Here is a 27,714-nt window from a genome sequence, read left to right as displayed (position 1 = left end):
TCCATTTTGGACCTGCTGAGTTGGGCTGCCTGTAGGACAGACATCCCCCTCATGGGGATAACCAGGAGGCAGTCAGATATATGATCTACCGCTGACAAGAGAGATCTGGGAGGTATAAGTCCTAGAGTTCTCATTTGTTCATTATTCAGCACATGTTTATTTAGACTCTGCTCTGTGCAAAGCACTGTGCTAAACATGGGGAAGACCAGTCAGCACAACAGATGTAGTCCCTGCTCTCGGAGCTGACAGTCTAGAAGCCGATGATGACAAAGGAATGAGCTAGGTGCTCTTGAGAAGGGGAAAGGAACAGCTAAGCTAAGGCCTGAGGGAAGGATGAGTAAGGTTAGTCAGGCAAAATCCAAGAGGTAAAAGTGTTCCAGTATAGGGAACAGCACGTGTAAAAATCTTGAGGTGCATCCGGGCATCCTGTGTCTGGGAACGCAAGGACATAGTCCAGTATAGGTGGAACATGGACTTAGCAGCTTATAGATAGTACTTGAAGTTGTTGAAACAGAAGAGGACCAGGGAGGGTATGGCCTGAAGGGACGGCTGAGGAAGGAGCCGGAGATGCTCTAGACTCTAAGTGAGAAGCGCAGGCAGAGAAGGAGGCAGCTGAGAAGAAATGGCAGAGAAGAGGAAAGCTAGGACAGAATGTCACAAAAGCCAAAGGAAAGGCAAGATTTAAGAAGGGAAGAGTGAGCAGCAGATTGCAGTATGGGGAGTGAGGGAGAGAGCATTCATGAGGAACCCCCCCAACCCCGGCAAGGCCCCAGGGGAACGTGGCGCCCCGTCGGCAGCTGTGCCATTGTCTCAGCATCCCGAGGCCGAGGCCGTAGAGAGTGGGGGAGGGGGACGAGCCTACATGGATACGTGATCCCAAAAATTTGTTTGCTCAAAGGTCTCGCTGCATAGTGCCAACTTCCTGTTCAGCCTCCTGCTTGCAGTGTGTATATGTATGCCGTAATGTGGCCACGTGGGACCAGTTCACTTCCTTACTTGGCTCCTTACCAGCAGTGACCTTGGATGAGTTCCCCTCTCTCACCCTCCATTGCTTCACTATGAAACGAGAACGGCAGTACCTAGGTACTGCCAAGGGTTTTGGAGAGGAAAACGCACAGTGCCTGGCACGTAGTGGGCCCTCAGCGTTCGTTTCCTTCTCTTTGCCCAGTTGGTGTGTTAAGTACCGAAACGATGGCCACCCTCAGCCCCCTAAACTCCTTTGGCATCTGTTGCCTCTCTCTTTCGTTCCTACCCTTTCGGGTTTGACCTCTCCTCAGAAACTCCACTCTTTACACTGAAAATATGGTGGCCGTTCAGGGAAGGCTGGAGCCTTCCAGAAGAGTTTATGGAGGAGAAACAACTGTACCAAAGCCTTAAAGAATGGATGGGAGTTGGTGAGGCAGAGGTCTGGGCGACACCTGTGGAGAGCCAAGGGTGGGAATGGGAATGCATTGCACGTTCTTGGACTGAGGAGGAGCATAGCTGTAGGAGCAGAGAGTGGGGGACGGCAGGAAAGCGCAGCTGACTGACTGGCGCAGGGCTGGGATATGAGAATGTGGAGAGTCACCGGGGGGGTGGGGAGGGGGTGTTAGCTGTGAATCCAACAAATGCGGTAGAGCGCCCCTCTGGGCAGAGCACGAGGTTAGACGAGGAGGCCCCCACCCCGGCCCTCGAGGAGCTCGCCGTCTCCTGGGGAGGACTAGACTCGTGTGGCAGCATTTTAATCCGAGGCAGAAAGCGGTGCTTCTGTTTTACAACTATACACAGCACGGTGGGAGCAGAGAAGAGGGAAGTGCCTATTGGCCAGAAGAAGCCAGGAAGGCTCCAAGATGTGGTTTGAGCTTTCGGAGGAGTTAAAAATCTGGTCCTTAAATTGATGGTTTCCATGTCTTTGGCTATGATGGACTGTGTTGGCCTAGAGTCACTGAATTTTAGTCCTGCCAGAGACCTTAGATAACTTCTGGTTCCGCTCTGTCCTGTAGCAGACAAGGAAATCGAGGCCCTGACCAGGAAGGTGACATACCTCAGGCTGCTCAGCTGCTGACACTGGTAGCCGAGTCCCCTGACTTCCAGACCCGCTTCTTTATATGTCGGTCTGCAATTAGTGGTTTGCGTACCGGCCATGTTGGTAGCTGCTGAAGGTGGGGAGGTTGATAAATTAGCTTGTAGAGTGAACTTGGAGCCCCTGATAGTTACCTAAACAATTCATAAGCACTACAGTTTTAAGAACCCAGAGGGTACCCAATTCTACATAAACCTAATAATTAGGAGTTGTTCCAAAAGCAGGTAAACGGGGGAGCTAAGCTCCGGTTCTGTTACACAATTTATGTAGAACAAGGACTAAGGATCCAAAAGCAAGCTGTAGCAGCTCTCTTCCTACACAGTTCAGAGAACCATCGTTAGCTGCACTGGCTGTCCCAGCCTCACCTCGGAACAAACAGTAATCAAGGAACAGCCGTAGCTGCTGGAGCAAACATTTCCAGAGCTTAGAACGGCAGTCGCTGTGGAGCTATAGCAGTAGTCATATGACAACGCCAGGCGGGGAACACTCTAGAGGTCAAGTTGGCAAGAACTGATTTTGCAAATTAGCATTCATCTTTAAAGACCTGTCAGAAGACTGGTGTTTAAAGGGTCCAACCAGAAGAGCTCTTGTTGAACTCGGCTTTGTAATTATTTTGAGCATATTGCTTTGAAAGTTGTTTTTCTGTTAACTCCTTCTAAATTGCTATTAATAACAGGTTGGATTTAGTTAAGAACATGGAAATTACAGCTACCCTGAGCAGGCACTTCACAGTGACATCAGGCAAGTGCCACCATCCAGTTGTCCGGTCTAGTCGAGTGCCCCGAACTTCCAGGTCAGCCGTGGGCAGCCGTTCCTGAGGCACTCACCACCCAGGGCAGGCTTTGGAGCCAAGAGGGCCTGCTGGTGAGGGAAGAGAAGTCCAGCAGTGGGATGTGTGCGGTAGCATCCAGGAGTGGGGCTGCAGGGTTTGGAGCCCATTAAAGATCATTCCGGCAGCCCTGTGAGCGAACATGGTTATTACCTCATAAGGCAAAACAAAGAATATGTGACAAAGACCACGTGTGGCCCACAGAGCCTTAAACATTTGCCCTCCGGCACCTCCTGGATGAAGTTTGCTGACCCCAGCTTAGAACATGTTTGGTGAGAGGTCATTGAGTCCAGTGGTAGAGAGAACTGGATCCTGAAGAAGCAGAGGCAGTCTTGGGAACAGATGGGCTTCGCTTGTCTGCCAGCCTGAGGTGGAGGCAGAAAACCATATGGAGAAGAGCCCTGGCCGCTCCTTATTAGCGGGACATTCAAAGAAAAGGAAGAGAATGCGGAGGTCCAAGGAGAAGGGGTGTTCGCAAGGGGCTTTAAATGTAGCCCAGAATTGGGGTGCAACAGAATGGGGGGAAAGCAGTTGTGCTTGGCAACAAGCAAAGGGTATGTGATTTTTTTTAAGAGAAGAGCTTCTGTAGAGGGCTAGGATTAGTATCCACATGGCTGTGCTCACAAGGGTAGATAGTAGCCACTAATGCCAGATGTTTATTGGTAAAGGTAAGGCAAGAGCCCAGGCAGAAGTAAGTGTCTTCAAAATCACTTGTGGACATTTTCAGGATCGGGAAGATCTGAGCATTTGTGAAGGTGCGTAATTAAAGCCCCAGGAGAGAGGAAACAAACATGCAAGTGGGATCCGTAAAAGTGGAAAGTAATGGGATTAAAAGCATGAGTCGAGGGGTTTGTTTGTTGGAACCAGGAGGAAGAGGGCACGACAGAAAATTCTGAGTCTTGCATCAGCTGATGACCTTACGAAGTGAGAAGTGAGGAGGGCATGTGCCAAGAAGGGAAGTGGGAAGGAGACTGTCTGGAACAGGTGCTGCTTGGGTTGGGGCACCCGGTAGGGGTGCAGGGAAACCATTGAGATGAACACAAGGATTGTTGACCAGCAAGAGCCACCTGGGTGTCCAGGTCCCTCTGTCTTCTTCTAGGAGCTTCCTGTGTCCCATTGGAGCAGAAGCAAAGAAGGTGGCCTTTGGGCCTGAAAAGAGTGTGGGGATTGAGATGGACTGCACATTTCTCCAATGAGGGGAGGGGGCTGGAGGGGTATGGTTATAGAGATAGCAGAGTGTTTACTCCCAGAATCCAAGCTGGGGATGGAGTCGTGATCCTGAAAGAGCTCTAGGGGACTGGAGGAAGTTGGCAGATGGGAGAGATCCCTCTGTACATACACAGGCCTCAGGGGAATGGAGGCTGGCACACAAAGCTTAAGCCTTCCAGTGTCAGAGTCTTCTTTAGTGGAGACACATTCACTGTCCAGGAACCAGCATTATCTGACAGCAGCAAATCAGTAGCTTGTGCTTCTGCTGCCATTATGTTGCAGATCTGATGCTTTATTTATTTAACTGATGAGTGGGGTCTTCTACCATCAGTCTGACAGGTACTGATCTTTGTCATTGTCTCACTCAAGGTTAGCCTGGGCATATCTGGAATTAATGTGTGCGGTATACCAGATAGCTCTCCCTGTTGGTGGGAAGAGTTCTGTGACACAAATATTACTGACTATGTGTCAAGCATTTGTGGGTACAGAAAGGTGAGAAATCTCCAATGCTGTTAGGTCAGTGGAAATATTTTATAGTGTACATTTATGACCTAACTAATGAATTAAGGTCATTAGATGAAAGGCAAAGTATTTTTAGTTATGTTGTGTTCTATTTCTGTTCTTCTCTGTCTCCATGTCCCTGATATCATCAACTCATGTGGGAGAAGGGACCTTTTCTTTTCTGCATGCTCTAGAAATCCAGTTTAACATCAGTACTTATTATGGGTTCTACCTACTGTCTACACTCTAATTAGCCACCGTATATTCTAGGATTGCAGAACACCCAAGGGACACTCGTTTTTCAAACAACCTGATTCTTTATTGTCAGTAAGGTGGAAGGTTGGAGAAGGGATTTATCGGTTTATTTCTAGCTCTCTGCCCCTCTTCCTGTTGAGATTTAATCAGCGTGGTTCACAGATGTTGCAGATACCAACTTAATAACACCAGTTAGTCTCCAAACCTAGTTTTCACTTGGAATTACCTTTTATCCCTACTTTGGGATAAACAAAGACTTTAAGGATGATGGTCTGCCCCTGTGTGTCAGCTGCTTCGAATGAACAACCCTAATGAGGCTTCACTGGACTTGAACCAGAGTCCAGTAAGTCAGAGCTGGTGAACTTGCACTCACTGGGTTTGGAATTCATGGAAACTGGATGGGGCCTCCATGGCAGTTTCCTTTTCATTATCTAAGAGCTTACAAAGAAATTAATTGTGATTGATTAGAACTAAGACATAAACAGAAGGTGTTTTCCCTTGGCGTTAAACATTTCAGAAGCTCTCATTCACACTGATGTGCTATTTATAAGTCCTTCCCATCTATCTATTTAAAATTAGTCCCTTAATGACCTCAGATAAACAGTGTTTTATTAGCCTAGTTGCTCTATGTGTTTAAAAGTAGCAAATTCACATATTTTTAAAGAAATGGTTGTAATTCAGTGTTGTCTTTTCACTAATCTAGGCACTACCCCCCCCCCCATACACACACACACATACCACTCCTACCCCCAAATGTGAATTAATGACACTTTATGGGTTTGGTTGCTCCTTGGCCTTTCTTTTATCATGGGATCTTGGCAAGTAAGTCACATCCTAAAAGTATGGATATGATGGATTCTGGACCCTTCTGTTGTGAGTCTGGAGAGAACAGTGTCTGTGCTGATGCCCATAAGGACAGTTAAGGACACGGATGGCAGTCATGGAGAGTTCCCTTAAAGAAAAGCTCTTACAAGTACAAAGAACTTATATTTGCATAAAAACACTCAGAAAAGTAGCTTTGTTAGCTCTTTTGTTTGAAGTAATTTTTAGGCTGATCTTGAAAATATTTAATTACTGGGTTGTTTTGTTTTGGTTTTTTTTTCTCTTGTCATGGTTCATGAATTTTGCAGCCACTCCTTTTTTTGACTAATTAAACTGAGCAGTTGTCTGTTGCTACAACTTTTGCCAGACAGCCATTATTGTTGAGTAGTAAAAGAAAAACAACACTAGTCACCGAAATTTGTTATATCCTAAAATACAAAATAAATAAATAAAATAGAGCCCAATTGGCGTGTTATTTCCATTCCTGGGTGTGGGTTTAATTATTTAAACCTACAAAATCAAGGGCTTTGCTTCTGAATAACCATAAATGGATATGCTGACAGTGTGAAATGTAAATTTATTTTCTCTCCTTTCGGGGGCTGCTAGTCCGGTCACACCTTCTGCGCTGGCTGAGCTGCTCAACCTGCTAGACAGAAAAGCCATCTCTTCATCAGCAGCTAAACAGGTATGTCCACGCTTCCTAAACCTTCGGACTGCTGTGCTATCCCAGTAAATGTTTTATGCCAAATGCCATCACTAAGTGAATTTCATAATTGAAGTATTCAATGCTTGTAAATGCTGTTTTTATACTGAAGAGGTAGAAACATTTCGTTTAGCAAAAGAAAAAAAAAAGCCAGTATGTGCGATGTAGGTAATACACTTCCCATCTTTGCCTAACCGGGGGGAATAGTTCCTGTTTGGTTTTGCCTGGAATGTTTTCCAAACATTTGTTTATGTGAAAGGTGGGACTGCAGCTTGTGGGGGCTTCAGAGCATGTGCACTGCCCCTGTGCCCCGCAAGGCCAAGGTCGGGGGCGGCTTCGGCACTGCTCCCTGACCCACTGGTCCCTCTCAGTCCTCCGCGGCCGCCCAGCCAGTCCTAGGGGCTTACTGGTGGTCTTCGTTGCCTCATCGCCCCCTGAAATTCAGTCTTCCGGCAAGGAGGATGAGGTCAGACTGCCTGTCACTTAGCAGATAAAATTTTATACATGCGCCCGGTGAATGCAAGCTGCGAAAACCAGCAGCCGCGTCAGAGGTGGCCTCAGCTTCATCACCCTCCACCTGACAGTCATAGGTGGCCGAAAGATTCCTGGAATCCAGAAAACTCTCACAAGTAAGTTCCCAGAAAGACATAGAACCCCAAGGCGGCAGCCTGATCTCAGCTTTGGATATCGAAGCCATCAGTGCTTCAGACAGAAACTTAATGTGACTTTAATGGTGCCTTTTGCATTTACTATTTAGACACATCGGCAGCAGTGGCAGGTACTGAGTGAGGCTTTGGAATAGCAGCTGCTTTGGGCTAATTATAAGGCACCGTGGAGCTCACACCCAGCTCTGTGCAATGAAACTAGAAACAGAACTAATAAAGGTTCTGTCTCCCCGCCACCCAGTGAGGCTGTCAACTGCAGGGACCTTGGCACATGTAGGAAAGGATTTTGGTTGCTTGGATGTCAGAAGAATACAAATGTTTATGACAGTGCTCAGCAGTAGCAGAAAGATTAGATGGCCTGAGGGTAGAAAAAAAAAACTCTATATGTATACATAAGAGCAGATGAATTGTAGCATTTGAAATGAAAGAGGGGAAAAAATTTTCCCGTTCACACTCATCCTGTCCCACCAGACCTGGGGAGGCAGAGAAGGAGGAAAGGAAGAAAGGAGAAAGGGGAAGGGAGGGAGGAAGGAAGGAAGGAAACCTAGTACAGTGAATATGATTTGTTCAATGGGAAGAAATGGAAAATGCTAGAAGATGCTGACAGCTGATTCAGATATTAGATAGGGACACCTTTGGATTCTGTCAACTTCCAGCATGTTTAAAGGAAGCAGGGTGAATCCTGGCTGCAATGAGGTAATCAAACTAAAATAAAAGTCTGATTAGAAAGGTGTTAAATGTATGCTGGCATGAGGGAATCTCCTGTAATATATTATTGCCTTGGGCATTTTCCTTTTTTTATTTTTCTACTTTTTCTGTTTTTAAGAAAATCACTTACTGATGTTCTGGTAAAAAAAAAAAAAAAGCATTTGTTCATTATTAAGAATTTAATGCAGAAAAAATACAAAGATCTTCAGATTCTACCACCTTGAAATAACTACCATTAATGCTGGGTGAACACCATTCCAGGTATCTTTCCATGCACATGTACCATTATAAGGATAGATTGATGGGATGGGCAGACATGAGGTTAGAGAAATAAAGACTTTAGAAAGTAAGAAGTTATAGTACTCTTTTTTTTAGTTTATTTCTTTATGAAGTGCACAGTTCATTGGTTTTTAGTATATTCACAAAGCTGTGCAGCCATCAACACTAATTCCAGAACATTCTCATCACATCAGAAAACAAACCATTAGCAGTCACTCCCATTAAAAGGATCATACACCATGATCGAATGGGATTTATTCCAGGGATGCAAGGATGGTTCAACATCCACAAATCAATCAGCATGATACACTACATTAACAAAATGAGGATAAAAATCCTATGATAATCTCAAAAGGTACAGAAAAACTTTTTGAGAAAACTCAACATTCATTTATGATAAAGAATCACAACAAAGTAGGTATAGAGGAAGCATACTTCAGCATAATAGAGGCCATATATGACAAGCCCACAGCTAACATACTCAACTCCCTTGCCCTAGGTTACCACTAATCTACTCTCTGTCTCTATGGATTTGCCTGTTCTGAACATTTAATGTAAATGGGCTTATGTAGCCTTTTTTGTCTGGCTTCTTGTACTTACCGTGATATTTCAAAATCCATCTATGTGGTAGCATGTGCCTGTACTTCATTTCTTTTTAAGGCTAAAGAATATTCCATTGTAAGTATATGCCACATTTTGCCTCTCCGTTCATCAGTAAATGGACATTTGAGTTGTTTCTAGTTTTTGGCTCTTGAAAAACATGCTGCTTTGAACATTTGTGTTCAGATGTTTTGGTTTGAGTGTATGTTTTCAGGTTTTTTGGGTATGGACCTATGAGAATGGAATTTCTGGGTCATATGGTAATTGTACATTGAACATTCTGAGAAGCTGCCTATTTTCCAAACTGGCTGCACCACTAACATTCCCACCAACATATGAGGGTTCGTCTCTCCATATCCTCCCCAGCACTTGTCTGTCTTTTTGATTATAGTCATCCTAGTAGGTGTAAAGTGATATCTCACTGTGGCCTTGATTTGTATTTCCCTAAGGACTAACTACATTGAGCATTTTCTTGTGTCTTTTATAGTATATGCTCTTTAAGAGAAAAATGTTACAATTAATTTTTACTGAATTTAAAAAAAGAATCCAGGTAGGCCTTGGGTTTGAGAAACCCTGTGAGTCAGAGGGTACTCAAGCAGAGCAGAAAAATTCTCTGCTTCCACTCCTTATTGATGTTTTCCCTTACACCATTCACTGCACCTTCCTCACAGGTGTTCAGCGGTGCTTCTGAGATTTACAAACCTCATCCCTTTAAAGGCACCCCAGGGTCCAGGGGAGTTGAGAGGTTGCTACCATGAAGCACCCCTATTTTCAGAAATGGAAAGAGAAAAGGATTTATCATTATGAGCAGCCTCCTGGTAACCATAGACAAAATCATCTGGATTCCTGTCACAGGATCCAGTGCTACCTGTCGAAGTGGTGGGTAGCAGCCCCCTCTCCTCCCCTCCCCAAGGAGAGGGTCGTCAGAGTCAGAGTTCCCCTGCAGACAGCATCCCAGGATCCTGAGCCTCTTGTGACTCAGAGGCCCCGGGTGCTGTCCAGACTGCTGGCCAGCGCAGCCCTAGGGGAAACCATGCAGAGTGTGTTTGTGTCCCCTTTGTGCCCTCCTAAAATAGATGTGGATGATCCACTGTCTCCTGGGGATGGTCCAGTTAGCATTCCTACTGGAACCAATCCGGCTTGGGATTCTGTAGAGATAGAAATTGAATTTTAACATGTAGGTGTGCCACTTAACCCATTTCCTCTTGTCTTTGGGGTCTGCTTTAAAGAGAAATCACCAAACCCTTTTAATGTAGAAAATGTTCTATGTCCTGCGGTAAAACGGTTACAAATGATTTGATGTCGTCTTCTCTCCCTTTTAGTGCTTCAGTTCTATGTGCATTTTACTGTGCCCCACTTCTCTTAGGGGCTTGGGTGGTTGTTAGTGCCTTTCTAGAAGAATGATCTTTCCCAGTACTTGCCTTTGAGCAGAGGTGACCGCCCCCCTTTCGGTAACTGTCACAGCCCCCTCCCTGCCTTCTCCCTTGAACAGGCCTTTCCTCCACAGTCTGACCCTGGAAACCTCTGGACAGGCGAGGGGCCTGCCTGCTTTCCTTCCATCCTTCCTTCCAGATACTTTAACAATAGCACTAGCTAGAGAAAGTTGGGTAGTAGTTGAAAGGGTGTGTGAATTCTGTCCCCAGGGACCTGAAGGCTGAGCTTCTGCCCCGTGTGTCTGAGCCGGCTCCCTGGTCAGTGTGTGATTGGGGGTTCCCAGCTTGCATGACCCCATGCTCCCCGTGGGCATTTAACACAGGTGGCCCGCACTACCCTAGGAATCCCTTGTTGCAGATGATTGTCTCGGGTGGGCAGCAGCAGGGCCCAGGAGCTGCACTCCTAGCCAGAAACAATTGTACTTGGATAGCACTTCCCAGGGTGGCAATTAAACACAGACAGAAACTGAGGATTTACGCTGCAACACGAGGCTGGCAACCACAGAGGCCATTGTGTTTGCAGCCAGAGGGCCCAGGAGGCCTGCAGAGGCTGGCTGCCCCTTCAGCGGCTCCTACCCTGCTGGGCGTCAGCCAGGAGTGCACAGTCTGGGTCTGAAGCAGAAATGAGCACAGGATGAGACAACTGGAGTCTACTGCGTCGGCCCCGGGGGGCTGGGGCTGGGCTGCAGTGGCCACTTGACTAATTGGGGAAGTTAATAATTAGCTGATGTGTTCTAACTGGGCATAGAGAGCACCCCCAGACCCAGGGCTCCCATGTGTTCCCGGAGGCTGCTGAAATGTTTCTCGAGCGTCACTCCTTTGTACCCCTGCCCTACTTTCTCAGGGAGCAGCCAGCTCTCTGCAGTTAGAAGTATCCATCCTAGCATTGTCCTGCTTTTCCTCCTGAATGGTGTGGTTTGGCAGTGATCCCCGGGCTGCCTCACACCGCCTCTATTCTGGTGCTTTCTGGCTCAGGCAAATCCAACAAGCATTTGAGCCGGTCGGGTCCCACTGTATTAGGTCCCAGGCAAAGGCTGACCCCCCAGTCCGCCTGCTCAGGTCCGCCCTGTGCTTTCTGCCAAGGTGGCTGTCTTGGGCCAGGAGAAGTGAGGCAGGCCCAGGAGCGACCTCCTGTGTTTGCCAGGAGTGCCTGCTTCCAGTCCTGGGCCGCAGGGACTGTCCGAGTCTGCTGAGCTTCCCGCCTCGTTTTCCTGTAAAGAGTTGCTGCATAGACTCTTTATAAGCAAGTCCTCGCAGGTGATTTCCATTTTGAGCCAGCAACCTGAATCCCTCTTGAGATTTCCACATTCTCTTCTTGAATGTTGGACATTTCTTACGCCCTTTTTTGGAGACTGTGCAGAGGAACAAAATAAACACTGGTCAAAGTCTAAATACCTACCAGAGGGATCATTTAATTACATTATGATAAATACGCTTGATGGGTATTAAATTTTTTTATTAATACACAAAAGTAGTTCTGTAGTAAGTGAAACAAAAGCAGGTCACAAACTGTCCATATGTTATGATTGCAACTATGTTACGAAACAAAGAAAAATATGGGAAGGAAAAACACCAAAATACATTTGTTATCTTGAGGGAATGGGAAATATAGGTAATTTCTTTTTATCATTTCCATGTTTCCTTATTTCCTACAGTGAATATGTATTAACTTGTTTTTTTAAGTGAAGTATAGTTGATACATAGTATTAATTTCAGGTGTACAACTTAGTGTTTCAACATTTATATACATTATAAAATGATCACCATAACTCTAATTACACTCTAATTACCATCTGTTACCGAAGTTATTAAAGTATTATTGACTGTACTCACTATGCTTACTTTGAATCCCTGTGATTTGTTTTATAACTGTAAGTTTATACCTCTTAATCCCTTTCATATATTCCCCCCCAACCACCATATTCTTCTCTGTATCCATGAGTCAGTTTCTGTTTTGTTTTTAAATTCCACATATAAATGAACTCATATGGTATTTTTATTTCTGACTTATTTCACTTAGTATAACACCCTCTAGGTCCATCTATGTTGTCAAAAGTAGCAAGATTTTATACTTTTTTATGGCTGAGTGATATTCCTTTGTGTATATATACCACATCTTTATCCAGTCATCTGCCAATAGACACTTGGGTTGCTTCCATATCTTGGCTATTGCAAACGGTGTTGCAATGAACATAGGGGTGTATATATCTTTTCAAATAGGTGTTTTCATTTTCTTTGGATAAATAGCCAGAAGTGGGATTACTGGATCATATGATAGTTCTATTTTTAGTTTTTTAAGGAGCCTGCATACTGTTTCCCACAGTGGCTGCACCAGTTTACATTCCTACACAGCAGTGCAAAAGGGTTCCATTTTCTCTGCATCCTCGCCAACATTTGTTCCCTTGTGTTTTTTATTTTAGCCATTCTGACAGAAGGTGATGTCTCACTGTGGTTTTGATTTGCATTTCCCTTAAGATTAGTGATGTTGAGCATCTTTTCCTGTGCCATCTGTATATCTTCTTTGGAAAAATATCTACTTGGGTCCTCTGCCCATTTTTTAAATTAGATTATTTAGGTTTTGGGGGGGGGGTTGTTTTGTTTTGTTTTTTGGTGTTGAGTTGTAGAAATTCTTTATATATTTTGGATATTAACCCCTATCAGATATATCACTTGCAAATATCTTCTCCCATTCAGCAGGTTGTCTTTTCATTTTGTTGATGGTGTCCTTCACTGTACAAAAGCTTTGTAGTTTGATGTAGTCCCATTTGTTTATTTTTGCTTTCATGTCCCTTGCCTGAAGAAACAAATCCAAAATAAGATGCTAAGACCAGTGTTCAAGATTTTACTGTTTATTTTCTTTTCAGAGTTTTATGGTTTCAGGTCTTATATCTAGGTCTTCAATCAATTTTGAGTTAATTTTTGTGTATGGTGTAAGAAAGTGGTCCAGTTTCATTCTTTTGCATGTAGCTGTCCAGTTTTCCCAACACCACTTATTGAAGAGACTGTCTTCTCTGCATTATATTTATTGCCTCCTCTGTCATAGATTAATTGACTGTATTAGTGTGGGTTTATTTGTGAGCTCTGTATTCTTTTCCATTGACCTATGTGTCTGTTTTTGTGCCAATATCATACTGTTTTGATTATTGTAGCTTTGTAGAATAGTTTGAAATCAAGGAACATGACACCTCCAGCTTTATTATTCTTTCTCAAGTTGCTTTGGCTATTCAGGGTCTTTTGTGGTTCCATACAAATTTAGGATTATTTGTTCTAGTTCTGTGAAAAATAACATTGGTATTTTGATGGGGATTGTTTTGAATCTACAGATTGCTTTAGATAGTATGGACATTTTAAAAATATAAATTCTTCCATTCGATGAGCATGGAGTATCATTCCATTGATTTGTGTCATCTTTAGTTTCATTCATCAGTGTCTTATAGTTTTCAGAGTACTGGTCTTTCACCTCCTTGGTTACATTTATTCCTAGGTATGTTTGATATTCTCTTTCTGGTATTTCATTATAAAAACACAACCAGTTTCTGTATATTAATTTTGTATCCTGCAACTGAATTTGTTTATTCTAATAGTTTTTTGGTGGAGTCTTTAGGGTCTTCTCTATATAGTATCCTATCATCTACAAATAGTGACAGTTTTACTTCTCCCTACCAATTTGGATGCTTTTATTTCTTTTTCTTGTCTGATTGCTAGGACTAAGCTAAGACTTAGTCCTAGCAATAGGACTGATAACAGTCAGTACTATGTTGAATAAGATAGTGGCAAGAGTGGGCATCCTTGTCTTGTTCCTGATGTTAGAGGAAAAGCTTTTAGCTTTTACCATTGAGTGTGTTAGCTGTGGGCTTGTCATATATGGCCTCTATTATGTTAAAGTATGTTCCCTCTATACCTACTTTGTTGTGATTCTTTATCATAAATGAATGTTGAGTTTTCTCAAAAAGTTTTTCTACATCTTTTGAGATTATCATAGGATTTTTATCCTCATTTTGTTAATGTAGTGTATCTGTGTTAATTGATTTGTGATGTTGAACCATCCTTGCATCCCTGAAATAAATCCCATTTGATCATGGTGTATGATCCTTTTAATGTATTTTTTTTATTTTTTATTATGTTCAGTTAGCCACTGTATAGTACACCATTAGTTTTTGATGTAGTGCTCAGTGATTCATTAGTTGTGTATAACACCCAGTGCTCATCACAACACATGCCCTCCTTAATACCCATCACTTGGCAACCCCATCCTATTTTTAAATTCAATTTGTTAATATTTTCTTGAAGATTTTTACATCTATTGTTGATCATGGACATTGGCCTATGATTTTTTTTTTTTTTTTTTTGGTGGGGGAGTGTCCTCTATCAAGGTAATGCTAGTCTTGTACAATGAATTTGGAAGTGTTACTTCCTCTTCAGTTTTTTAGAATTGTTTGAGAAATATAGGTATTAACTCTTTTTTAAATGTTTGGTAGAATTTACCTATGAAGCTGTCAAGGCCTGGACTTTCATTTGTGAGGAATTTTTTTTTTTTTTTTTTAAGATTTTATCCATCTATCTGTCAGAGAGCGAGCACAAGCAGGGAGAGCAGCAGGCAGAGGGAGAAGCAGACTTCCCACTGAGCAGAGAGCCTGATGTGGGACTTGATCCCATGACCCTGGGATCATGACTTGAGCTGAAGGTAGACACATAACCAACTGAGCCACCCAGGCATCCCTGTTAGGAAATTTTTTATTACTGATTCAGTTTCATTGTTAGTAATTGGTATGTTCAGATTTTCTATTTCTTCCTAATTCAGTCTTGGAGGATTATATGTTTCTAGGAATTGATCCATTTCTTCTAGATTATTCAATTTTTTGGCATGTAAGTTTTCACGGTATCTTTTTTTTTTTATGTTAGTCACCATACATCATTAGTTTTTGATGTGGTGATCCACGATCCATTGTTTTTTTTTTTTTTTTTAATTTTATTATGTTATGTTAGTCATTCACGGTATCTTTTGAATTTCTCTGGTATCAGTTATAACTTCTCTTTCATTTCCAACTTTATTTGGGACCCCTTTTTTTCTTGATGAGTCTGACTAAAAGTGCCAATTTGGCTTATCTTTTCAAAGGGACAGCTTTTGGTTTCATTGATCTTTTCTGTGTGTGTGTGTGTGTGTATTTGTTTTATTTCTACTCTGATCTTTATTACTGCCTTCCTTCTACTAAGTTTGGGCATTGTTTATTCTCCTTTTTCTAGTTTCTTTAGGTGTGAGGTTAGATTGTTTGAGACTTTTCTTGTTTCTTGAGGGAGGCCTGTATTTCTGTAAACTTCCCTCTTAGAACATTTGCTTGTGCTGCATTCCATAGATTCTGGAATGCTTTGTTTCCATTTTCATTTGTTTCAAGGTATTTTTTTTTAATTTTGTCTTTGATTTCTTTGTTGACCCATTGTTTATTCAGTAGCATGTTGTTTAGCCTCCACATGTTTGTGTGCTTTCCAGTTTTTCTCTTGAAATCGATACCTAGTTTCACACTGTTGTGGTCAGAAAAGATGCTTGATATAATTTCAGTTCTTTTAAATTTATTGAGACTTGTTTTGTGGCCAATGTGATCTGTCCTGGAGAATGTTCCATGCACACTTGAAAAAAATATGTATTCTGCTGTTTTGAGGTGGTATGCTCTTTGTTTATCTATTAAAGTCCATCTGGTCTAGTGTGTCATTTAAGACCACTGTTTCCTTATTGATTTTCTGTCTGGATGATCTATCCATTGATGTAAGTGAAGTGTTACAGGCCCCTACTATTATTATACAGTTGACCCTTGAACAATATAGGTTTGAACTGGACAGGTCTACTTATACATGTTTTTTTTTTTTTTCAATATATATTAGAAAGGTTTTATTTTGTAAATACAACTTTTTTCACGTTGTCTTTTCATTTTTGTTGTAACACATGTAATAGTGTTTGTGTAAGACAATATTGAGGTGTAGGTACTGACAGATGATTCTTGTGAACAGACAACATTCACTTACAGTATTGATAAGTACAGTACAGAAATATATTTCTCTTATGATTTTAATAACATTTTCTTCTAGTTTATTGAAAGGATACAGTATATAATATATATAATTACAAAATATATGTTAAACAACTTTACATTATCAGGCTTCTGGTCTAGAGTAGGCTGTTAGTACTTAAGTTTTGGGGGAGTCAAAAGTTCTATGTGGTTTTTGACTACACAGATCAGCACCCCTAACTTCCATGTTGTTCAAGGGCCAAATGTAGGATGTGAGGGCGATCTGGCTGTGACATCTGTCACCCCATTGATCGCCAGGGTTGATTCGGCTGATCTGGCTGGCTAGGCGGGTGTCCCCTTCCTCCCTCACCGCTCCATGTGCATCCCTCCCGAAGCTGCGCGCTCGGTCGAAGAGGACGACCTTTCCCGATAGAGGAGGACCGTTCTTCGGTCAAGGGTATACAAGTAGCTGCGCTCCCCTGCTAGAACCTCCAAACAAGCTCTCAAGGGCCAAATGTATTACTGTTAATTATTCCCTTTATGTTACTATTTGCTTTGTATATTTAGGTCCTCCTGTATTGGGTGCATAGATATAATTGTTCTATTCTCTTGTTGGATTGATCCTTTTATCATTATGTAGTGCTCTTTGTCTTGTTACAGTCTGTCTTAAAAATCTATTTTGTCTGATATAATTATTGGTACCCCAGCTTTCTTTTCATTTCCATTTACATAGAATGGCTTTTTTTATCCCTTCACTTTCAGTGTCTATGTGTCTTTATATCTGAAATGAGTCTCTTGTAAGGCAGCATTTTGGGGTCTTTTTTTTTTTTTAATCAGTTCAGCCACCCTATGTGTTTTGAATGGAGCATTTAATTCATTTACACTTAAAGTAATTGTTCGGTATGTACTTACTGCCATTTTGTTCATTGTTTTCTGGTTGTTTTTGTAGTTCTCTGTTCCTTTTTCTCTTGCTCTCTTGTGGTTTGATGACTTTTAGTGTTATGTTTGATTTCTTTTTCTTTATTTTGCATGTGTCTATTATAGGTCTTTGGTTTATGGTTACTATGAGGTTTTTAATATAATACCCTATGTATATGGCAGTCTTTTTAAGTTGATGGTCGCTTAAGTTCAAACACATTCTAAAAGCACTACATTTTTCCTCCCCTTCCCATTATGTTTTTAACGTCATATTTTAAATCTTTTTATTCTGTGTGTACTCCTTAACTAATTTTTGTAGATATAGTTGATTTTACTACTTTTGTCTTTTAACCTTCATACTACCTTTACTGTATATTTGCTTTTATCAGAGATTTTTTTCTTTCATAATTTTCTTACTTCTGGTTGTGGCCTTTCTTACAAAAGTCCCTATAGGGCGCCTGGGTGACTCAATCGGTTAAGCGTCTGCCTTCGGCTCAGGTCATGATCCCAGGGTCCTGGGATCAAGCCCCGCATCAGGCTCCCTGCTCAATGGAGAGCCTGCTTCTCCCTCTCCCTCTGCTGCTCCCCCTGCTTGTGCTCTTTCTGTCAAATAAATAAATAAAAGCTTAAAAAAAAAAAAAAAAAAAGCCCTGTAACATTTCTTGTAAGGCTGGTTTAGTGGTGAAGAATTCCTTTAGCTTTTCTTTCTGGGAAACTCTCTCTCTCTCTCTCCTTCAATTCTAAATGATAATCTTGCCAGGTAGTATTCATGGTTGTAGGTTTTTTCCTTTCAGCACTTTGAATATATCATGCCATTCTCTTCTGGCCTGCAAGACTTCTGTGGAAAAATCAGCGAATAGTCTTATGGGGTTTCCCTTGTACATAACTAGTTGCTTTCCTTTTGCTGCTTTTAAGATTCTCTTTTTCTTTTTGCTATTCATCTTTGGTGATTTCCACTACCATCTTCCAGATGATGATCCATTCTTCATTCTTCTGCATCCTCTAATTTGCTGTTGATTCCTTCTCCTGTATTTTTTATTTCAGTTATTGTATTCTTCAGCTCTGATTGGTTCTTTTTCATATTTTCTCTTTGTTGTAGTTCTCACTGTGTTCATCCACTCTTCTCCCAAGTTTGGCAAGCATCTTTATGACTGTTAATTTGAACTCCTTATCAGGTAGATTGCATATCTCCATTTTGTTAAGTTGGGTTTTTTTGTTGGTTTTTTTTTTTGAGGTTTTGTCTTATTCTTTTGTTTGGAACATATTCCTCTGTCTCTTCATTTTGCCTGTCTGTATTTGTTTCTGTGTATTAAGCAGATCAGCTACATTTCCCAGTCTTGAAGGAGTGACGTTATGTGGGTGTCCTGTGGGGCCCAGAAACACAGCCTCTCCTGGTCATTAGAACCAAGTGCTCCAGGGGTGTTCCCTCTGTGGATTGCATGCGCTGTTTTGTTGTGCTTGGCCATTAGTGCTGCAGGCACACTGGTGAGCAGGGCTGGCCCCCAGCCTACCTGGCTGCAGTGCGTGTCTGTAACTGCTGTGGGCATGCTGGTGGGGGCCAGCCAGGTCCACGCACCACAGCAGGGTAGGAGCCACTTTGGGGGAGTGCTGGTCCCTGCTAGGCCCCAGGTGTGGTGCACAGGAACTGCTTGGAGGGGTGCCTGCCAGGACAGGCAGGGTAGGTCTGCAGGGGGACATTTGGGTGGGTTGAGTTGTGCTAGCAAGGTAGATGGAGAGTATCAGAAATGGCGCCCACCAGTGCTTCCTTTGGCCAAGAAAGTTCCCACAGATCCACATGCCTCTGGCACATACCCTAAAATTAGTCAATAAATCTCCTTCGTGTATGGCCTAAGCACTTTTCAAACTGCCGCCTCTGAGCTGGATGTCAGAGTGAGTTTTTGTGCCCGCCCTTGAAGAGCAGAATCTCTGTTTCCTATAGCCCTCCTGCTCTCCCTGCTGATTTTTAAAAGTAGATTATGGGGATGGGGCTCATATTCCCAGTGCAGGTCCGCAGGGCAGGGGTGCCTGATGCAGGGCCTGAACCTTAGGGAGGACCTCGGCATTTGTGGTATCCGCCCCGCTTGTGGAGTGCCACACCAGGCGTGTGGGTCCTGACTAGACCACATCTCTGCCAGACCCCCCTACCCATCTCAGTGTGGCTTTTTCTTTAGATCTTCAGTTGTGGAAGAGCTGTTCTGCTAGTCTTCAGGTGGTCATCAGCAAGGGTGGTTCTACATGTAGATGTAGTTTGGGTGTGTCCATGGGGCAGACAAGTTCAGGATCGTCTTACTCTGCCATTGTGATCATGTCCCCCTAACATGTATTTACTCATAGAATTAGAAACAGTGTTTTAACAATTGATTTAAGTCAATTTAAGAAAAACATATCAGGGAAAGAGGTCAAAGAAACTCTTCAGACTTGCTTTTGGCAGCTCCCCGAGTATAATCTGCATTACAGATTGTTCTGGTCTCCATTTCCTATGCTGCTGACACTCCATTAATAAGTTTGTTGAAGGCAGGGAAAGTTCTTATCTGCTTTTGTGGCCCTCTCCCTCAGTGCCTTACCCCTTTTCTGGCTGAATAAATAGTTGCAAAATTGACTGGAGGCATATATATTCAGTATTTTTCTAAGAGCAACGACAGGTTTTCCATAAGCAGCCAGGGCTGTGCAGTGTAGCCGGGGGGGGCCCTGCAGGGGAGCTCCTGGGAGGGCCCACCAGAGACCTCTCTGGGCCACAGTCAGGTGGGTACTCGGACAGCTGAGCTGAAGGGCACTGACTGTTGCAGCCGTGATAAGTATCTGTGGTTGGTTTCCGTCCAGACTGGGGAAAACTTAGGGCTCTACGGAGATTCCAGGCATCTTCCCCTTCCTTTGTTCTGCTGTATGTGCTAATTATTGACAAGCTCTGTTTTTCTGGGAGGAGTGGCCCCTGGCTGGCCTGTTCTCAGCCAGAATGTTCACAAGGAACATTCAGTGCTCGGTACTGACTGCAGGCGGACATGAAGGAGGCGCCGCGGGAGACTAACCGAGGAGCCCAACACCCCCCGCCCTTCCAGCTTACACTGGAAAAACAAGAGGAATGAGGAAAACTGCCCTAGGAAATGCCTTCTTTAAAAATATATTCCTTTCCCCCCTACTTTGATAAGTTTGGGAATTTGTTATTGCTGCTATTTTTTTTTAAGTAGAAAAATACACCATTAACTTAATTATTCCAGCCAGATTTGGGCCTAGCTCCACCGGTAGGGGATAAACGTGGCACGGCAGAGGCCCCTGTGGATTATGATTTATGTGTTTAGTTATTTTCCATTTTGTAGCTTCATTACGGGGCCACTTTCTTGCTCCCCTAACGTCCTGATTGCCAGCAGGCTGACTGTGTTTGGACGTCACGGCAGGGCAGCGGCTACCGCGCTCAGCCTCTGCCAGCCGCTCGTGCAGCAGAGGAGCAGCTCAGTTCATCTGTTCAGTGGACGGGAGACAGAGCTGCGCCTGGCTGTCCGGCTCGTGACCTGGCCCCTCCGCCAGCCCCTCTCTGCCGTGGGCTTTGAGTCCGAGCGGGACGGTGCCCGCTGTGTCTGCGTGCCCTCTAGAGCGGCTTCGTCCCAGGCGCTTCAGGGGACGGGCGCCCCATGGGCTAGAGCCACACAGCTGGGACCTCACCGAATCTGCTCTCCCCCACCCCAGCTCTGCTTGCCCTGGCGCTGGGCAAGCGGAGCAAGTATTCACTTCTCCATCTCTCTCCCCCTCCTCTGGCCTGAGGTGTTTGAGGAATTGTGGCGGAGTAAAGGGAAGACTCCATCGCAGATTGTTTCAGAAAAGAAGCTTGAACTGATGCAGGATCAAGAGGCGCTGGAACGGGTCTGCCACACCGTGATGGAGGGGCATCCTCAAGTGGTAATTATCACCTGCAGGGAGAAGAGGGGCTTCATGTGCAGCCGGGGCAAGGGTCCCCCCTCCTGGCCAGCACAGGGCCAGCGCCGGCCTGAGGACTCGGCCGAGAGCCTCTCCACTGCTTCCCTTCGCAGCCCAGAGGCGCCTCCTAAGGGCTGGCCCAGTTTCATCAGGAAGTCCCTAATAAATTGTGTCTGCTTTTAGCTAAGGTCAAGAGCTGAAATTAGGTGAATATTAGAAAAATATCTTTCCTACAAGGAATATCCACTCCTGGGGTTTAATCTCATGGAGCTGGGTTTTCAGGGGTGTTGATCAAGCTCACTAGATCCAAGTTTTGACCTCCCAGCATGATGCACTTTGAATCTGTTTTAGCTAGCTCTGCGTTATAAGGAGACCTCTCGCTAATAAACCAGCAGGCATGACTGCAGAAGGGGAAGAAAGATAGGCAGACACTTTAGCTCCCTGCCTTTAAGAGGTAGGAAGAAAGGCAGAAAGGGAAATTATTTGTAAATTATGGAGAAAATCCTTGACAGGGGCATAGCTGAAAACCAAGTCATTTTGTGTTCTGGGCATAGAACAAAATATAAAAGCTAAAATGAGTACCATCCCTCCTTCCCCAAGTCCAATCATACTGTCTAGAGATTTTTTAGTGGGTAAAAAATTGCTAGCATCTCTTTCAGAATAATACCCCCCCACCCATCGGCTTGCCAGGGACACTAACAGCTCTGAAAAGAGCTCTCGATAAGGAAAATGAGCTTGCGCTGGGTCTCGGCAGTCCCATCTCCCTGCCTCATCTGTAGTGACTGATAAAGGCACACTTTCCATTTTGGACTCGTTCTGCGGCACCGAGTGCAGATACCCACAGATGTCATTACCCACCAAGATGCTGCAGAGCGGAAGGGCAGGGTGGGTGGCCCTGACAGTCCGAAGCTATTTGACAGGAATCCGGAGGCTCCTGCTTTTGTTGTCCCCACCTTGCCCACCACAGCGCACTCCCCAACCCAAATGCTCCCAGAGAGTTGCCATTTTGTGGATTTGTTTTCTGATAAACACATCGTCTTGGCAGGGAGTTGGGGGAGAAGGAAAGCCATGCATTTCAGTGCCTGCTGACCACCACTGGAAGATTAGAGAAGGACCTCACTCCGACTAGACTAGATCATTCATCTTAGGTTACTCACCCCGAGACCGAGAAGCTCCGCGTCCTCGTGTCACTGCGGCGCCCAGGCGAGCGCCCTCGTCCCTGTGCACCAGCTCTCGCTGTAGGCAGTACTCACAATGCGTCACAGCCCTCTCCTTGTCCACTTTCCTCAGAAGGCAGAGTGGCCAGCATCCCGTGTGACAGGAGCCCAGAGACCTCGGAAGCTCACCCCCTCCTTCTTCCTTTTCTCATTTTGTATCAAATGCTAACAGAAAAGAAACTGAATTTGTCAGTAAATGTAAACCTTAACTTAGCATTTTTAAGTACATGTGTCATTATTTTCTTCTCTAAAACAGTTCCTATCTTTAAAGGTAATGGACATGAAGAGGGGAAACCCCAGAGCTATAAACAAACTGATCGGGTTGGTCCGAAAAGCAACTCTCAACCGAGCAGACCCGACTGTGATAAAGAAGATCCTGGAGAGGAAGCTGTCGTCATGAGCCGTTCTGGGTCCCTCTGTGCCCGAGGGAGAGCAGAGTGGCCTCGACTGAGAACAGGAGCCCGTGACACGTGCCATCCGGGGGCTCCCAGGCCCTGGCCCCAGCTACAGCCCCGGGATGCCACCTACACAGACAGACCAGCCCCGACAGCCCGGCTGCCTCACTGACTTCGAGATGGTTCCAGATGCAGTGGTGGGGAAGAAATAGCACAGTTCCAGTGCTCAGTGATTCGGAACTAAGTGAGACCCTGTTTCAAATGCTGTCACCGTTCTGAGAAAACTTTTCATTCGTTGGGATGCAGTACTTTAGACCTGAAAGTAGATGAGTGGAGCTAAAAACCACCACAGAATCGACACGTTGTAAACAGGAGGCCTCGTGCGGATGGGAAGGAGGGTGTTAGTCTTACTAGCATTCCCTCATCCGTGGACTAAAAGTGACTTTGCCTGTTCAGCTCCCTAGGGATCCCGGAAGGTAGAGGTCTGAGAATTAAATGAAAAATTTTTTGTTAAAAACACACACACACAAACAGACGTTTTCAAATAAATTTAATGAATAAAATATATAGTGAAATATCACATAAAAAATTAACTTACACTTCAAAGATTGTGCAGTTGACAACTCCCTCCCCACCCCCACCCCCAGGCCAAAGAAAGATAAACAAGCCGTAACATTAAATTGATTTGTTCTGCCTGGGAAGAATAAGATGATAAGCTAGAACATCAGAATCTTGACCTTTAACAGTAATTGTGGTGCAGTTAACAACACCCTCGTGAAGGCTGGGCTGCCTTGGCCCCTGCACTCGGGACGGGAATGCCATTGCTCTCTCCCGCACCCAGCGTGCACCGCGTGCCGCTGTTCCCCTGACTCGCCACACTTAACGACCGGTTTCAAGGCTGCTTCTGAAGAGCACATGTCAAACTCTGGCATCGGGAGAAGAACAGACTCTCTGCAGTCTCAGATGTTACACAGAATTGCCAAGCCTACCGAGGAGAGTCCGAGCACTTCCCTCACGATGCTGCCGTGGCAGCTGGGGGACTGGGGACAAGCAGGCCTTCCCCGTCACCAATGTAGCAGTGAACGGTGCTCAGGACTTCCCTCCCTCAGAGTGTGACGGAAGCCTCCCTCGGACCCTGCCGGGAAAGCAGGGACAGAAAGGAAACCAGGTGTGTGGTTTATTCCAGACAAGCATGAGGAGGTAAGGTTTTAAAAAAAAAAAAAAAAACTTTCAAAAAGAATATTGTGAGAGAAGGTGTTCCCTCACCCAGGAGGCCGTGTGGCCCTCACGCATTCTGCTCCAATACTGGAAACTACTGAACCCAGAAGTAAGATATTTTTTCTCTTCGAGAGAGAAAGGCAGAGTCCATTCTCTCTCCTCGCATTGCAGGTCTGAATTACAAATGGGCAAAGACGTCTGAGACTGGATTTTGGCAGGATCGTTGTTTTGTAAGAAATAATAGGGTTCAGTTTTGTTTTACAAACTCCATTTTCACCAAAGGTCTGGCTTCTGGGACATCAAACTCTACAGAAGCCACTGGGGGATCTTTCCACACCATTTCAAATCAAGGCCTTGCTTAAATGGGTGATGGGGTGGGGGGGCAGGGTGAGGAGGCAGCTGATGGAGACAGTTTCCCAAAACTTATGTCCAGTGTGAACTGTATTATGGACTGATCATTTCCAGAGAAAAATGCCATCATGAGAACATCTGACCTTTAAGTGGTGGGTGTTGACCTCTGACAACTTCCCCATGGTCTTGAATGCCCACTGTTGAAATCCTGAAAACTGGACAGTTACGTTGTTACAACTGCTAATAGAAAAGGCACAGCTCAGATACCTTCCTTGGAACCTGACTATATATTCAAAAGATATGTTTGCATAACAACGGTGTCAGAAATTCACAAAGTATGGCTCTGCTCATAAACAGGCCTCAGTCAAATACAGTTTGAAATACGTCTTTGCATGAGTGAGAATTCAGTCTGGTTCTTTGCTGTTCTGGTGAAAATCTCATTAAAATGTAAGAGTTAGTGTCCTCGGTAAAGCCATTGCCATCTGTCATTGGAATCCACACTTACAGGCTGGGAAGGGAATGTGCTGGAAAACTGGCTCTTCTCCAGGTCGACATGAAGCAGCTCTACCTGGTCATGCCCAAACCATGGGTTCTGTTAGTTGAAAAGGAAGTCGGCTGGTTGGTTCTGGTGGGAGGTTGGGAATGTAAGCCTCAACACTAGGCACACTGCCTGGCACAGAATAACTTCAGTGAAGGTTGATTAAATTGATAAAACAAAATTAGCAGACAGCCTTTTGTGGGGCCTTTTGGTATGAGAGCTTGGTGCTGCCAACTAGTAGGCTTTTAAATTCTGGACATCTGGGTCTAGGAAGGAGCTTCTTGACTGTCCAGGCTTATGCATCAAGGTGAACTTCTGTTCTTATCTTTCAAAGTGTACGTGCCCCAAGAAAAGGAAGCTAATTGTAATTTATACCAAGTTTAGCATGTTTTAGCTGAGCTTACACACATACACTTTTGTAATTATTGCTTATCTGGAAGAAGGCTATGGAATTTTTGAAAGTACACACCCTTCTAGAGCTTTGAGTTGATTAATTCAATACACAGCTTATGGAAATGACCCACAGTTCATATCGTCTTTTTCATTTCTATTGAATGTGCTGCATCACTTCAAGGATTCTACATAGTGACTACTGGGGGAAAAAAACACACTGAGTCTATCTCAAAGGCCACGTTATTTACCCAGTACCAAGAGCAGCATGGAAACGGCTGCCGTGCTTCTCTGGCACATCTTAGACAAATGTATTCATGGATTATTTGTGAATACGGCTGGCCCTAAAGTGAGAGATGGATAGAATCTGACTGAAATCCTCTCTCATTGCCTCCCTTAGTCAAACAATTTAGCAAAAATCATTTAAGTAAGATCAACACCAAATTCCCTCTTAAAAATATCTCCAGGCAAAAAGGGGCCTTGTTACAGGTCTTTTACAGACTTGTCCCAATAAAAAGTCAGCAGACACACACTCAGAAGCACAGACTTCTGCAGCCTCAGCTCCATGAAATTTATAATCTGGCCCAAGAGTTTCCATCGCCCGGGACACCTGGGTGGCTCAGTCGTTAAGCATCTGCCTTTGGCTCGGGTCATGATCCCAGGGTCCCAGGATCAAGCCCCGCATCAGGCTCCCTGCTCGGCGGGAAGCCTGCTTCTCCTTCCACTCCCGCTGCTTGTGTTTCCCTGTCTCACTGTGTCTCTCTCTGTCAAATAAATAAAATCTTTAAAAAAAAAAAAAAAATTTCCATCGCCCTTGTCAGATTCTGAAATGACACAGTAAATCTCAGCTCCCCAAGAGATGCCTGAACTACACATCGAACGCATACCGACCATGCCTACTCGGGGTCTTGTAACTTGTGTGGCTGACAGTGAGTGAGGTTTACTCATACGTCATAAGACAGGAACAAAATTCACAATGACCCAATAGGATGGGAAGGGTCAGTCCTAGCTAAAATCAATCATCATCTGTCTTAGGATCCTAAGTGCAGACACCGAGGAACTAAAGGCTTCCCCCATCGTGTCCCTGTCCTCTTCCCTGTGGGGAACCTCACCAAAAATCTTTCATTAACGCCCTGTTTGTTTATCCAGTTAATGAGCGGCCGGAGAATATGTCCTCCAAAACAAGTAATGGCCCAATAAATGCCTGAACGTAGAGAGGATTTACTGAGGCAAAATTATCCCGAAAACAATTCTTAGTCTTCCAAAGAGCTCTTTCTAAAGCATTAAGTTTATGACAGTCATTCAAGAGAGGGAAAAAAAAAAAAATCAACTCCATTTTCTTAAAATGCTTCCTCGATGATGTGATTTAAGGATGGAGTATAAACCGGTTCGACAGTGTTCTGTGTTAAGCTGTGATCTGATGGAGAAGGGGTGCTGTGTGATTTATAGAATGATGGCTGAAGCGAGAAGGGGCCTGAGAATATCTGCTTAATGACTTAGAGCTGGTGTGGCCCCAGCCACCAGAGGACCACTGCTTCCAGGAAAAGCCAACACTGCAGAGCTGGCTGCGATTCACGGCAAGCCACAAATTTACACCAGCCCGGGCCAGTGACTTGGAAGTTGCACGTGCAATAATAGCTGTCCTGCAATAACGTCTTTCATAAAAATGGCAAGCTTGATAGCCATTTTCAGTAAATACAGGACCTGTCATTCACAATTAAACTGAACTGTCCTGGTAGCTTGGGTGAGCTATACTCACCCAATACTCACACATTGCCCAGCTCGCCCATGACACGGCCCACCCCGGCCAGGCAGCACTCTCATGAAAGCGACCCGGGCACACGGATCCGGATCGAAAATGTGCAGCCGTTCCACAACCCCGAAGCTCGGAACAGAGCTGGGCGGCAACCCAACACGATCACGGCAACCAAGCCCGTTCAGAGACGTCAAAACATCTTTCCACCCTGAGTACCACTGGCTGCCCAAATTGAACATTCAGGCAACCCAAATATTCTCGTATCCTGTTTCTGGATTCTGTTCCTAAGAGGATGCTCTCCCAACAACACCAGGGCTCCATGATGTCTCAGTGGACTGGAAACCAGCAACTACATCTGACCTAAATCAAAGCCACTACCACAAAGGTACTCCTGAGGACATAAAAGACCTGAATGCATCCTCCCTACCCATGACAGAGACCTCAGTTCCAACCCACCAATACAGCAAAGTATTTTTCAAGACAGTACTAGGTGAAAGGGCAGCAATTTCATGATTCCTCTAAATACCAAGGAAAGGAAGTACTGATAATGAAAATCATATCTCGGGGCGCCTGGGTGGCTCAGTCGGTTAAGCGGCTGCCTTCGGCTCAGGTCATGGTCCCAGGGTCCTGGGATCGAGCCCCGCGTGGGGCTCCCTGCTCGGCGGGGAGTCTGCTTCTCCCTCTCCCTCTGCCTGCCTCTCTGCCTACTTGTACTATCTCTCTGTCAAATAAATAAATAAAATCTTAAAAAAAAAAACAATGGGCTTTAAAAAAAAAATAAAGAAAAAGAAAATCACATCTCTTCAACTGGTTACTCCAGCATCCCCGTTTCATGGCTGGGAAATTGTAATGTACCCCCCAAGAAACTGTATTTTAGGCTAAACTCACCTGGAATTTCTTTGATTGAAATTTTAAAAACATTTCCTTGGTCATTTCTAAAAATCAATTTTAAAT

At 44.3% G+C, this 27,714-nt stretch overlaps 1 protein-coding gene across 2 annotated transcripts in view; it reads left to right on the top strand.

The window, feature by feature from the left end:
- The window catches only part of GATB (glutamyl-tRNA amidotransferase subunit B), a 93,901-nt gene extending 68,221 nt beyond the window's left edge, over window positions 1-25,680 (top strand). The window contains exons 11-13 of one of the 2 annotated variants that reach the window (XM_032412991.1): window positions 6,285-6,363; window positions 20,743-20,877; window positions 22,384-25,680. In XM_032412991.1, coding sequence (XP_032268882.1) covers window positions 6,285-6,363; window positions 20,743-20,877; window positions 22,384-22,512 — 343 coding nt within the window. In that variant the 3' untranslated portion in view covers window positions 22,513-25,680. Of the gene's footprint in view, window positions 1-6,284; window positions 6,364-20,742; window positions 20,878-21,940; window positions 22,332-22,383 lie in introns of those variants that run through there. The other variant, XM_032412992.1, reaches the window with a different exon arrangement.
- The last annotated feature ends 2,034 nt before the right edge of the window (window positions 25,681-27,714 follow it).

Source organism: Phoca vitulina, unplaced genomic scaffold, assembly GCF_004348235.1.
Source record: "Phoca vitulina isolate PV1807 unplaced genomic scaffold, GSC_HSeal_1.0 scaffold14, whole genome shotgun sequence".
Lineage (NCBI taxonomy): Eukaryota > Metazoa > Chordata > Mammalia > Carnivora > Phocidae > Phoca > Phoca vitulina.
The sequence above is the reverse complement of the archived record's forward strand: the minus strand, read 5'-3'. Positions and strand labels throughout refer to the sequence as shown.